Below are 12,768 nucleotides of genomic sequence, written 5' to 3'. Positions count from 1 at the left end.
TTATTACTGTCACAGAACAGCAAACCTTTTGCCATTCGTTGCCACTGCCTAATGGTTCCACCACAAAACCGCGGTCGACTAAAGCGCGCTCGACGAAACCGCGTACCTGACGTCATCACAGTGCGACGAAAAAAGCACGCTGTGAGCGGTAAACCTAAAATTAACGTGTAAACCTAAACCTAACCCCCCGAAACCTAACCCTAAACCTTAACCTAACCCTAAACCTAACCCTTAACCTAACGCTAAACCTAACGCTAACCCTTAACCTAACCCTAACCCTAACGCTTAACCTAACCCTAAACCTAACCCTAACCCTAACCCTTAACCTAACCCTAACCCTAACCCTAACCCTTACCTTTACGTGAATCAGCTTGCTTTAAAAGCTCTTTTTAAAGCGCCCTTTTTTCTCCGCGGTCGTATTTGTCGCGCTGCTGATGACGTCAGGTACGCGCTTTAATCGGGCGCGCTTTAGTGGACCGCGGTTTTGTCGTGCCACACTGCCTAATACTTTTAGATCCAATGAATTTTGAACACTTTGGGCATTTAAGAATGCTGCTGTTACTCCCTTAATTATGTTTGGATCTTCTAATGAAGGTCTTCATTTGCTAGAGGCAAATTCTGGTTTTTTCCCCCCACTCTCAATTTCTATCGTGCCCATTTAGCATTCTTGGGAGAACTGAGACCAGCATCAACCCTCTTGCTTACAAACAGGATGGGATTACTTACCTGCAGAACCAGAGGGAGGAGGACCTCCAGTCTGCTGCCAGAGGGTGGCTTCAGCTGCCAGCCGTCGTATGTAACTCTCATCTACACACAGCAGGATGTTCTCTGGCTTGATGTCTGTATGGATTATCTTGCACTTCGTGTGGAGGTAATCGAGGCCCTGCAGCACCTGAAAAAGGAAGCATTTGTGCCAAGGATAAGAACCTCTTTGTGATCCAGGTCAAGAGGCTGCAAAGCCCTGGAGTCTTCATCTTATTAACTATAGCAGTAGCAATAGCAGTAGCAATAGCAGTTAGACTTATATACCGCTTCATAGGGCTTTCAGCCCTCTCTAAGCGGTTTACAGAGTCAGCATATTGCCCCCAACAACAATCCGGGTCCTCATTTTACCCACCTCGGAAGGATGGAAGGCTGAGTCAACCCTGAGCCGGTGAGATTTGAACAGCCGAACTGCAGTCAGCTGAAGTAGCCTGCAGTGCTGCATTTAACCACTGCGCCACCTCGGCTCTATCTGCAGTGCAGGTAGTTCTCGACTTACAACCAATTTAGTCCCAAATTTACGTTGCTAAATGAGATATTTAAATAATAAATCATTTATTTTCAGTGCCATTGTGATTTTGAATGGCCAGTAACTGTTGTAAGTTGAGGGCTACCTGTACTCAAGTCCCAGAAAAACAGGTGTTAAAATTAAGCCCATCTGCTTGTCATAATAAAATGGTCAGGAATGATCCTGACTATAAAAACTAACAACCCCGCCTCCCAAATTGTTTGCAAAGAAATGCACCTTTACCTGACATAGGATGCTCTTGACACAAGGTATGGGAAGCCCTTGGTAGTTGGATTTGATAATCCACTTTAATAGCTGGTGCCCTAAAACCTCAAGGACCATACAAACATCTGGGCGAAAACTAAGTCAAGGAGATAAAACAGGCACCAGAATTTCATTCATTTCATTTCCCTTTATTTGTATGCCGCCCTTTTTCCTGGGGGGACTCAGGGCGGCTCACAGTTCAAAAAGGGGGGGGGGGGAAAGGACAAACAATTTTCCAACATGAAGACAGTACAACATATTAAAAAGAAAACACAACAGTCACACAGTTCGGGTGGGGTTAGAATCTTAACCCCAGGCCAGCCGGGACAGCCAGATCTTTAAAGCAGCGCGGAAGGACTGGAGGGTGGTGAGGGTCCGAATCTCCACGGGGAGTTCGTTCCAGAGGGTCGGAGCAGCCACCGAGAAGGCTCTCCTCCGGGTAGTTGCCAGTCTGCACTGGCTAGAAGATGGTATTCGGAGGAGGCCTAATCGATGCGATCGTATCGGTCTAGTGGAGATAATTGGCAGCAGGCGGTCTCTCAAGTACCCAGGTCCATTACCATGAAGGGCTTTGTAGGTGATAAGTAGCACCTTGAAGCGCACCCGGAGATCAACAGGCAGCCAGTGCAGCTCGCGGAGGATAGGTGTTACGTGGGTGAAGCGAGGTGCACCCACAATCGCTCGCGCGGCCGCATTCTGGACTAGCTGAATGAAGGAACTGGTAAGTTTAAAAAGTACCAGTAAATAAATCCCTCCTTTCCTCGTGGTACATACAAAGAACTTATAAAATACCTTAAATCAGGTGTGGAGCAAAGACAGAGAAAGAAAGAAAACAGAATCTGGAAGCCTCCGGCTGTGGTCTCCCAAATAACACAAAAACCAAGCAACTTTTGAGACAACTTAAAACTCTCCTGGAATCTTCTTTCAAAAGTAACATTTGGCAGACTAGCCCTTTTGGGGAAAACCTTATTGTCCATTTGTTCCTTTTTAGCTTTGATATTATTATAAGGAGTGGATGAATCCCAGGATCAGTAGAAAGCTATTTTTATCTACATAGCAAATAATTGTTGCAGACAATTGGGAGTCTTCTTGGACATTATTAGATAAAGAAAACATGTGTGGGTGTGTGCATTTGTTTATTAAGAGGCCAAGCAGGAAGCCGGTGATAGAACGGAAAAGCACAAAGCGCAGCAACGCAGAAATATTTCCCCAAAGCTCACGGATTAACAGACTTCTTTGAAACTGCATTGCCCCAATAAACAAAACCTGGATGCGCCAACTAAACAAAAATACAATTGCTCTATTAGAGGGACCTACAATTCCTAGAGCCCAGCAACATTTCTTGTATTCACCTACCATTTAAAGGGGCTGCAGCCATTTATGCTTACCGCAAAGACCTGATGCAGCTAAAAAGCTCAGCCCTTTGTTATTTCACTCTCGGGAATGCGAGGTAGACAGAAAGATTGATTGCTCTCTCTGACAATATATATGTATGTATGTATGTATGTCTGTGTGTGTGTATGTAATTTTTTGCTGATAAATAAATGGAGACTAGTATAGATCTATTTCAAGCTATTTAGCTCTCAACACCTAGCCATACCCTTACTGGGATTTGAACTTGGGCTATTTTACATGTAAGGCAGTTATAATAACCTCTAAGCCATGAGCACTCCTCCCTTATATATATATATATATATATTTGGGCATACCAGGGGTTGTGACACAATAAATAAATACCTATTTCCCTGGCCTAGCTGATAAAGGAGGAGAGCCTGTGGCTTAGTGGCTAATACAACTGCCTAATATGTAATACAGCCCAGGTTCCCATCCCAGTAAGGGTATGGCTAGCTGATGAGAGATAAGTAGCTTGAAATAGATCTATACTAGTCTCCCTTTATTTATTTATCAGCACAAATGTAACACAAATGTAACATTAAAAGGCAACATTAAAAATAATGGCTTTCTGTCTGGATGGTCTCTTGAGATGAGCCGATAAGACAGAGAAAGGAAGCAGTATGCTCCTTCCCATATTTGGGCATACCAGGGGTTGTGACACAATAAATAAATACCTATTTCCCTGGCCTAGCTGATAAAGGAGGAGAGCCTGTGGCTTAGTGGCTAATACAACCGCCTAATATGTAATACAGTCCAGGTTCGCATCCCAGTAAGGGTATGGCTAGCTGATGAGAGCAAAATAGCTTAAAATAGATCTATACTAGTCTCCCTTTATTCATTTATCAGCACAAATGCAATACACACACACACACACACACACACACACACACACACTTTTCCCATCTTGGATGTTAGTGAGAAAACGCCTCAGGTTAACCGTCACTCAGAATATCAATTTCTATGTACTAAACAAGTTTGGAGCAATTTCCTGCAGAGATTTTTTTTTCCACCAAAAATGTCACAAAAACTGGTTTTACAAGCCAAAGCTCAGGAACTTTCCTCAGGAGGAAAAAAAGTGGAATCAATTATTTGAGCAGAAAGAGTTCCTTTTAAGGAAGGATACGGACACCATTGATTCCTGAGATCTTGAAATCATCAATCAGTTGGACAATATTCTCCCGTTTTAAATCATTAGGATCAGAATCTCGCACCTGGAAGAAGTGAGAGGTACCAGGTAAAAATGGGTAAGCATTATAGACATGGATCAGCAACTAGAAACTTCTATGCCCAAAAAGCCCTCTCCATAAGGATAGCTTAAATATCATACCAGTAGATCTGGAGAAACAAAGGCCAAGTGGCTACATTGACAGAGAAGGGTAAACCAGAATTTTTTTCTAGATCCAAGTGTTTCCGTGGCCCTGCTAGCGGGCACATCTAACAAACTTAGATGATTCAGCCTGAATTTGTAGTAATGGCTAAAATACCCTTAAAGCTGAGTTTGACTCCTGATGCTTCCAAAAAATGTTCCTTAGAAACACTGGAGATTTGTTTTTAAACCTTTCAGTTACAGCCTTGTGATTTCAAAATGGTCCCCCATCTGCTACTAATCAATTTCAAGGCTGCTTCGTTATTTAGAATCTATTTTGTAGATTGGCCCTGAAATAGACCTGTGGGACAAAAATACGTTTGGGTCATAGTACAGGTAGGCTTCAATTTACGACTATTTGTTTAGCACTTGCTCAAAGTTACGACGGCACTGAAAAAGGTGACTTATGACTAAACATGTCAGGCCCAAGCTCACAGGCAACACGGTGAGATCCAATCCAATCCAATCATTTATTTTACTTACATCTAATGGTCAGAATCTTGCCAAACTAAAGCTATATCACATAAACCAGTAGTTATATCCTGAGAGATTCTACAGTGTGACTACCTAAATATTTTTCCCCCAACCACAATACAGCTCAGAATTGTATAATTTCTTAATTTAGGTCTATTTCTGGGAAAGCTCTGTATTGCCATAACTCCCTCCCACTGCTTCTCCAGGTGCACATTCCATCAAAGGTCTTCACAATTATTGCCATCACAGCATTTCTGCAGTAACATGGTTGTGATTCAGGCACTTGGAAAACCATCATACATTTAGATCAGTTGCAGAGTTCACACGATTTCCATTTGCAACCTTCCTAGCTGTCTTCTGACAAGCAAAGCCGCCAGGGAAGGTTGCAAGTTGTGATCATGGGATGTCTAACTTAACCACCAGTGATTCACTTAATGACCATGGAAATAAGGTTGTGAACTCAGGTGCGCTTACATAAAGCCTCAGTTAATAATCACGCCACTTGATGATTTTTTTGGTTCCTATTGAGGTCATAAATTGAGAACTATCTCTAATCACTTTTTTATGCATACTATTGATCATCTTTTTGTTGTTGTAATTAAGTGACCCAAAACCTGGGGAGAGAGTGGTAGCTACCAACTTCTGACTTCAGAAAGATCCAGGCCAGTGTACTAAGAGGATAAACAACATTATCAAAGTATCTGATCCTAGATTATTTCCCCTATCCAATCCAAAGGATCATTCTCCCGAACAGCAAAAAGCAATTCTTTCAAAACAGTGAGGGAAGGGATTTCTGTATGATAGGAGGAAATGAGGAAACAATCAAACTTCCCACATAACAGACTGTAGGGAGAATGCGAGTATTAATGACTATTATTATTAACAATATTTTTTTAATAACAGAAAAAATAATACAAAGAAAATCCATGCATTCTCAAAGAAAAAAATGTGCATATTTGAAAAGAAGTAAAACAGAAAAAAGAAACAAAGTATATCATTGAAAGTTAAGAGTTACAATTTTACATGTAATTTACTTTGTAAATATTATTCAAGTGTGTATATATTTATTTTGGATACACTTGTAGAACTATCATTATTTTTAATTTACTGTATTTTGCCTAAGTGAGTTCCATATCACGTTACATTTGTCCTTATGAAATCTATGCTCATAGGCAATCTGCTCTTAAGTGGCCAGTGTAATCAGATCTTCAATCTACTGAGTGAAAGGAGCTACACATTTATCTTTCCGATACTGCAATATCAGGGTTCACCAACAAATGCGCGCTCGACAAAAGCGCGCCGACAAAACCGCGGCGAGAAAAGAGAGGACGAAATGGCGCCCACAGAAGTGCGCCGATAAATGCGCGCCGACGAAAGCGTGCCATCAACAAACAATGCGAAAACAACGTAATACCCTAACCCTTACCTTAACCCTAATTGCACTTTCATTGGCGCGCATTTATCAGCACGCTTCTGTGGGCGCGATTTCATCCTCGTTTTCTCACCGCGGTTTTGTCGGCGCGCTTTTGACGTGCGCGCATTTGACGGGTCACGCAATATCAGTCTTTTGGCCAGAGATTGGTTTCTGCTGGTTCAGCCCAGATCGGGCGAACCGGTAGTGGCGGCGGCGGGAGGCTCTGCCCACCTGCTTCTGCACATGTGCAGAAGTGTTGCGCGCAAGCGAACCGGTAGTAAAACAAAATTGGAAATCTACCCCTGCTTTTGGCCACAGCAAGGGCAGAGAATTACATTTTCCAGTGGACAAATTCCATGTAATAGTTACGTAATTCAAGATAATATTATCCTTTAAAATTTTTTAGCTTTTGCTGCAGTCACGTTTATATAGTCCGCTATTTTCTCCCAAAGTAAATATAGGATATTGTAAAACAAATGTTTTAAGGAAGCATCCTAATTAATAGTCTGAACCGAGACTCATGAGTATAGGGCCAGAAAATAAGGTTCAATGCTACAACTCGTTTCTTGAATGTGTATAATAGTAAATGTTTTCCTTCCAAAACGTACCGTTGTGGAAAGTTAGGACAGCCAAATAACATGTTTTCCAACAATTCCTGGATCTTACTACTTCATGTTTTAAGGCCTAAGCCAGAGGTGGGTTCCTACCAGTTCGCACCTATTCAGTAGAACCGGTTCGTCAAATCTACCAAACCGGTTAGAAGAGGTTCCACCAGTGGACCCGGAAAGCAGGCCACACCTACAGAAGAGGTTCCAAAATTTTTTGAAACCCACCACTGGTCCTTGGAGATGATTATTCTACACTATCATGCTCATATTCATAAAACTCAGGGCCTCTGTGAAAGGCAAGGATGACTACTGCGTTTGTGGTGCAATCAGAACATTGCGTGTGTTGAAGTTGTTTTAACGTAAACCAAAGATGCCTTTAAAAAAACAGGTTTGCATCATATTCTTATGCATGCCAGGGCTGTGTGCGAGGTAATTTAAGGTGGTTCTGACAAGCGTCGTCGGCATCTTCATATCCGGTCACATGGGCAGCAAGCCACTCCCACAAAGGAGGCCACACCCACAGAGTAGGTTCGAACAATTTTTGAAACCCACCACTGGCCTAAGCATATTAACTATTCCGTCATGAGGAAGAGTTCACTCAGAATTGGAGCAGTCAGAGAAGCATCCAACTTACACATTTCAGTAGCTTGATTTCATCCACAGCCGTTTCGGTATAATGTACCGCACTTTTCACCACTTTGAGGGCCACAAAGCGCTTCCGGCTGGAGTGATGGGAGGAGAGAAGAACAGAGTTAGTCAGTCCTGGCTTCCTTCATTTTCAAGACATTATCTCCCACTTGAAAGTCTCGGCATTACCTTCAAAGCTGCTGTAAGAAAACAAAGCTAGGGTTATAGATTTTAAAAGAATGGAGTTCACAGGAAGCAAGACAAAGCTTTAGGGATCTCAAAAGGTGCGTGTTTTTTTTCCTTCGAAAGGCAATTGGATTGTTTTTTTCTCGAGGAGGAAGCAGAAGAAAACGTTTTGCTTTTATTTTCTTCTTCTTTTTCAAGGAAAAAAGCTGCCTTTTGAAGAAAAAAAGCACCTTTGAGACAACTATGACCTGGATGACTGAGAATCTGCAGACGAAGCCTTAGGGATTCATTCATTCAGCACCTCGCTTCACCCACATAACACCTATCCTCCGCGAGCTGCACTGGCTACCTGTCGATCTCCGGGTACGCTTCAAGGTGCTACTTGTCACCCATAAAGCCCTACATGGTAGTGGATCTGGGTACTTGAGAGACCGCCTACTGCCAATTACCTCCACGCGACCTATTAGATCTCATCGATTAGGCCTCCTCCGAGTTCCATCTGCCGGTCAATGCCGACTGGCAACTACGCGGAGGAGAGCCTTCTCGGTGGTAGCTCCGACCCTATGGAACGATCTCCCCGTGGAGATTCGTACCCTCACCACCCTCCAGACCTTCCGCACAGCCCTCAGAATCTGGCTATCCCGTCAGGCCTGGGGCTAAGACTGTAACCCGCCCGAATGGTATGAATGTTGTGTTTTTAATTATGTATTGTCTTTATGTTAAAAGTTTGTCTCCCCCTCCCTTTTGGGTTGTGAGCCGCCCTGAGTCCCCCCAGGGAAAAGGGCGGCATACAAATAAACTTCTATACTCTATACTCTATACATTCAACAATTATAAAGTTTCCCCTATCCCCAAAGTGATCTTGGGCAATGAACAAGGCTTAAAATCTCAGCAACAATAGTTTAATTAGGCAAAAATAGAGTGGTTGTTTGACTAAATGCACTTGGACTATCTTTGTCCCCATCCTCCAGAGCACTCTTTGAACTTAGCAAGCATTTTGCATTTCAATCAGAAGGTGATTAGAAAATTAGCATTTCCCCCTATTTGGTATTCTTAAATTTTTGCCTCAGATTAGGAGGTATTGGCTTTTTGGCGAGTAATCAAGGATAGCAATTCTGTGATTATACCCTGATGTCCGTTTTCCAATTATATCTATCCCTCAAGGCTGTCTGTTGTCTCCACTTTTTTTCATTTTAGTTCTTGAAGCAGAAACATACGATGAGAGAATTATGAGAGTTAAGATTTTTTTAAAAAGAATTATAAGTTAAGGATATTGTGGATGATTTGGTGTTAATTTTAGGGGACCCACTTGAAGGAATAGAAACATTAATGGGAAAATTAAATGACTTTGGTATATTAGCCATTTTTAAAATTAACAAATCCGAGTTTTAAGATTAAGAAAAATATGTTAATGGAAATATGAAATTAGAAGATCAAATAAAAGTGATGGAGAACATTAGTTTTAAAAATGAGAAAAAAGTAAAATACTTCAGAATTTCTATGACAAATTGTATGCTTTAAAAAAAATAATTGTGTTAAGACATAGGATGAAATTAAGATCATTTTAAGATGGGAGAAATTAGAATTGTCAGAGTTAAACAGAATCTCTTGTAACTATGTTTTGCCAAGAATGTTGTTTTTGTTTTAGACAATACCTGTTTTGCAATTGATGATGCATTTATATAATGACAAAATTATATATCTAAATGTACATGGTAATGGGGGAAAACAAGTTATACATAAAGTGCTGTAAAATACAACGGGAAGAGGAGGACTGAATTTACCAGATTTGAAAACTTTGAAGGGCATGGATATATATGGTATAAAAAAGTTAATGTGGATTTTTAAACTCATTTTATCAGACATGCCATATTGAGAATATGGAATTAAATACCATATATGACTGTGGCCAAAAACACTCCTATGGCTCCCAACTCAAGCTTATCATAGGAAAAACAGCAGACAAGAACAAATGGTTGATATATTGGGGATTATTGGAAAACCATCAATGGGAATTTAAAATTAAGTCAAGTGAGAAATTAATAGCAGGATATAGTAAGTCAGTGATTTTCCCATTTTCAGTTACCAGAAAGATAAAAAGATTTATGATATGGAGCAAAGTATGTAAGAATTTGAAGTACAAATGTGCAATGATGATGAACATGTAATTACTAAAATGTACAAAACTGTTGAAATTTGAGACAGGAAGAACAGGTTGAAGAATGTATAAAACAGTGGGCTAAGAATTCTGGATATAATATACAAATGGACCAATGGTCAAAAGGGTTGAAATTTAGTTATGATCTTAAAAGAGATTTAAAAAAAATAAAATTATGTATGCGACATCAGAGAAATGTATAAAAGCACTTCAAATGTATGTTGGATGTATCCCTTTATGTATGACCATAAAGGGATATTTTATCATAACTGGCAGACATGTACAAAAACTAACAAATTGATTCAAATACATATTTTGATAAAGAGAAATTTAAAAATTAATGTGCAACTGAAACCAGAACTTTTTTCTTTTACGAATAATGATAAACAGGCAAAAGCCATGGAAGATTATTTCAATATATGATTACCCTGGTGAGATTATTATATGCACAGAGATGGAAAAATCTACTATGGAGGAATGGTTGGTGACAAATTTTGCTCAGATGGCTGAACTAACTTGATTAGAGAAAAGGTACCATCTACACTTATTAGTGACTGGAAACTGGACTGAACCTTTTGTATAAAAATAAAAAAAGAACTTTTACAATTATTTCTTATTTAAAGCTTTGATGATTAGGCTGGCAGACTGTAGAAAGAAGAGTATTGTGATACGATTTTAAAAAGAGTATTTAAAATATAATTGTACTTATAATTACTGTGAAGAATATTGAAAGCCACTACTTTGAATCTTTTCTCTTTCTTTTCTGTTTTTCAAGTTTTTCTGCATTGTTGGCTTTATCCTTTCTTTTTCTTTTTTTATTAATTTTAATATTTATCTTGTTTTTAAAAGTTTCAATATCATACAAAAAAAAACCCCAAAATCTATCCCTGTGACAAGATGCTACTTCACATCCCAAAGTGAGAATACACCTTTCCTGTTTCTTACTCTGGATTTAGATAGGACATAAAGATTTTTTATGTACTTCTCTTCCTTTTTAACTCTTTTTATAAATTTGTTTCCTTGAACTGGGCTCCTAAAGACTTCATGGACATGTCCATGTATTTTCCTTGGAAATATACGGCTTAACCATTCCTTTCTTCTGAGATGTTTTTTTTTCAACTGTCCACTCTAGTAAACTCTGGTAAAAGTCTGGTAAGTTTTAGCAGTTTCCCATCTAAGTCCAAACAAGATCCAATCTCATTTTGGTATTAGCCAAGCCCGCCAGACACTACCATCTAGATTGGCAATATGTGGCAACCTGATCACTTTTAAAATGAATATGTATTACTCTTTTTCAGGGGCATGCCTTCAGAGGTGGGTTCCTACCAGTTCGCACCTATTCGGTAGAACCGGTTCGTCAAATCTACCGAACCGGTTAGAAGAGGTTCCACCAGTGGACCCGGAAACCAGGCCACACCTACAGAAGAGGTTCCAGAATTTTTTGAAACCCACCACTGGTCCTTGGATAGGATTATTCTACACTATCATGCTCATATTTATAAAACTCAGTGCCTCTGTGAAAGGTAAGGATGACTACTGCGTTTGTGGTGCAATCAGAACATTGCGTGTGTTGAAGTTGTTTTAACGCAAACCAAAGATGCCTTTTAAAAAACAAGTATACATCATATTCTTATGCATGCCAGTGCTGTGTTTGAGGTAAATTAAGGTGGTTCTGACAAGTGTCGTCGGCATCTTCATATTCAGTCACTTGGGCGGCAAGCCACTCCCACAAAGGAGGCCACACCCACAGAGTAGATTCGAACAATTTTTGAAACCCACCACTGCATGCCTTTTATATTTAATATAGGGAAAAAAATAAGTGTGTCATTCACTGCTGTACTTACTGAATGTCCCAACAAAGCCAGACCGTTGAAAAGTGCCCCCATCCAAGTTTCCGTACCACATGATAGCGCCCATTGAAGAGGTCCCCAATCTTAACTGGGTAATACCCACCTAATACAGAACAAAGAAGAGGCCAGTTAATATACTAGCTGTCATAGTGTCAGTATATGAGGCCATTAACTTAAACAATTATGGGCAGACACACAAATTGCCTTCCTGATTAGTCTCAGGTTCTATCGTATGCTTAAAACAAAAGCTCATACATTTCATTTGTTGTTACTCCTCAGGAATATAAAAGTGAAAGCCCAAACAGATCAGACAAAAACAGCTTCTAAATTAGCATCTTGTTCCAGAAAAGGAGACCCAGACACTTCTCTGCAGACGGCATCCAGGACTTAAGGCATCCAGGACTCAAAACGATGCTGCCAGCAACAGAGAGAGAGAGAGAGAGGGAGAGAGTGTGTGTGTGTGTGTGTGTTTGTGTGTGTGTGTGTGTGTGAGAGAGAGAGAGAGAGAGAGAGAGAGAGAGAGAGAGAGCTCCTCCCCTTCACTTAAGAGACCCCAGGCCATTCCCTGCATTACTCAGATACCTCGGCAGTAATCTCGGGGGTCCTCTTGTTCCTCGTCATCAGATCCCAAGAGCCCACCTCCAACTTCAGCAGGAAGAGGCAGGGGGGGCACGGAAGGCGGGCGGGCAGGGTCGTCTGTGCAGGAGGGACTAAGTGGCCTAATAATGAAGAGATTGAAGGGAAGGGCGGGGAAGAAGAAATGGGCAAAAAAAAAAGAGCCATCAGAAGGCAGTCCAAATTTCAAAGTTATTTATTTCACAAACAGCTGAGAAACATTCCTTGCCCACTTCTAATTGAAAGCTGCCAACTGCTTGCATAAATTACTACAGCAAACTGTTCCAGGCTGGTTGGACTCACGATACCTTCCACCATACCAAACTTAAATGGTTAACAAGCCCGGGAAAACCATATTATGGAATAACAGCTTTCGGGAGTGTAATTTCATTTGTCTTCCCATTTCTCTCAATTCCTCAAAACTCCTTTAGATTTCAGCCCTCAGGGTGGACTGGGGCGGACACTAACATTTTGTTGCCATTACTCTATCAAATAATAATAAGGCTATCAAATAATTCCCATTGTGGGAGATTCTCTGTAC

The 12,768-nt window shown here is 40.6% G+C and overlaps 1 protein-coding gene across 1 annotated transcript in view; it reads right to left on the bottom strand.

Moving 5' to 3' along the window:
• SRPK3 (SRSF protein kinase 3) overlaps positions 1–12,768 on the bottom strand; it is a 51,101-nt gene that overhangs the window by 33,535 nt on the left and 4,798 nt on the right. Inside the window, exons 3-8 of the mRNA XM_032210651.1 lie at positions 12,195–12,331; positions 11,607–11,715; positions 7,426–7,513; positions 4,053–4,140; positions 1,514–1,620; positions 727–892 (exon numbers count right to left, since the gene is read on the bottom strand). Of these exons, the coding sequence (XP_032066542.1) occupies positions 727–892; positions 1,514–1,620; positions 4,053–4,140; positions 7,426–7,513; positions 11,607–11,715; positions 12,195–12,331 (695 nt within the window). The remainder of the gene's footprint in view (positions 1–726; positions 893–1,513; positions 1,621–4,052; positions 4,141–7,425; positions 7,514–11,606; positions 11,716–12,194; positions 12,332–12,768) is intronic.

The sequence above is a fragment of the Thamnophis elegans genome, chromosome 2 (genome assembly GCF_009769535.1).
Source record: "Thamnophis elegans isolate rThaEle1 chromosome 2, rThaEle1.pri, whole genome shotgun sequence".
Classification (NCBI taxonomy): domain Eukaryota; kingdom Metazoa; phylum Chordata; class Lepidosauria; order Squamata; family Colubridae; genus Thamnophis; species Thamnophis elegans.
The sequence above is the reverse complement of the archived record's forward strand: the minus strand, read 5'-3'. Positions and strand labels throughout refer to the sequence as shown.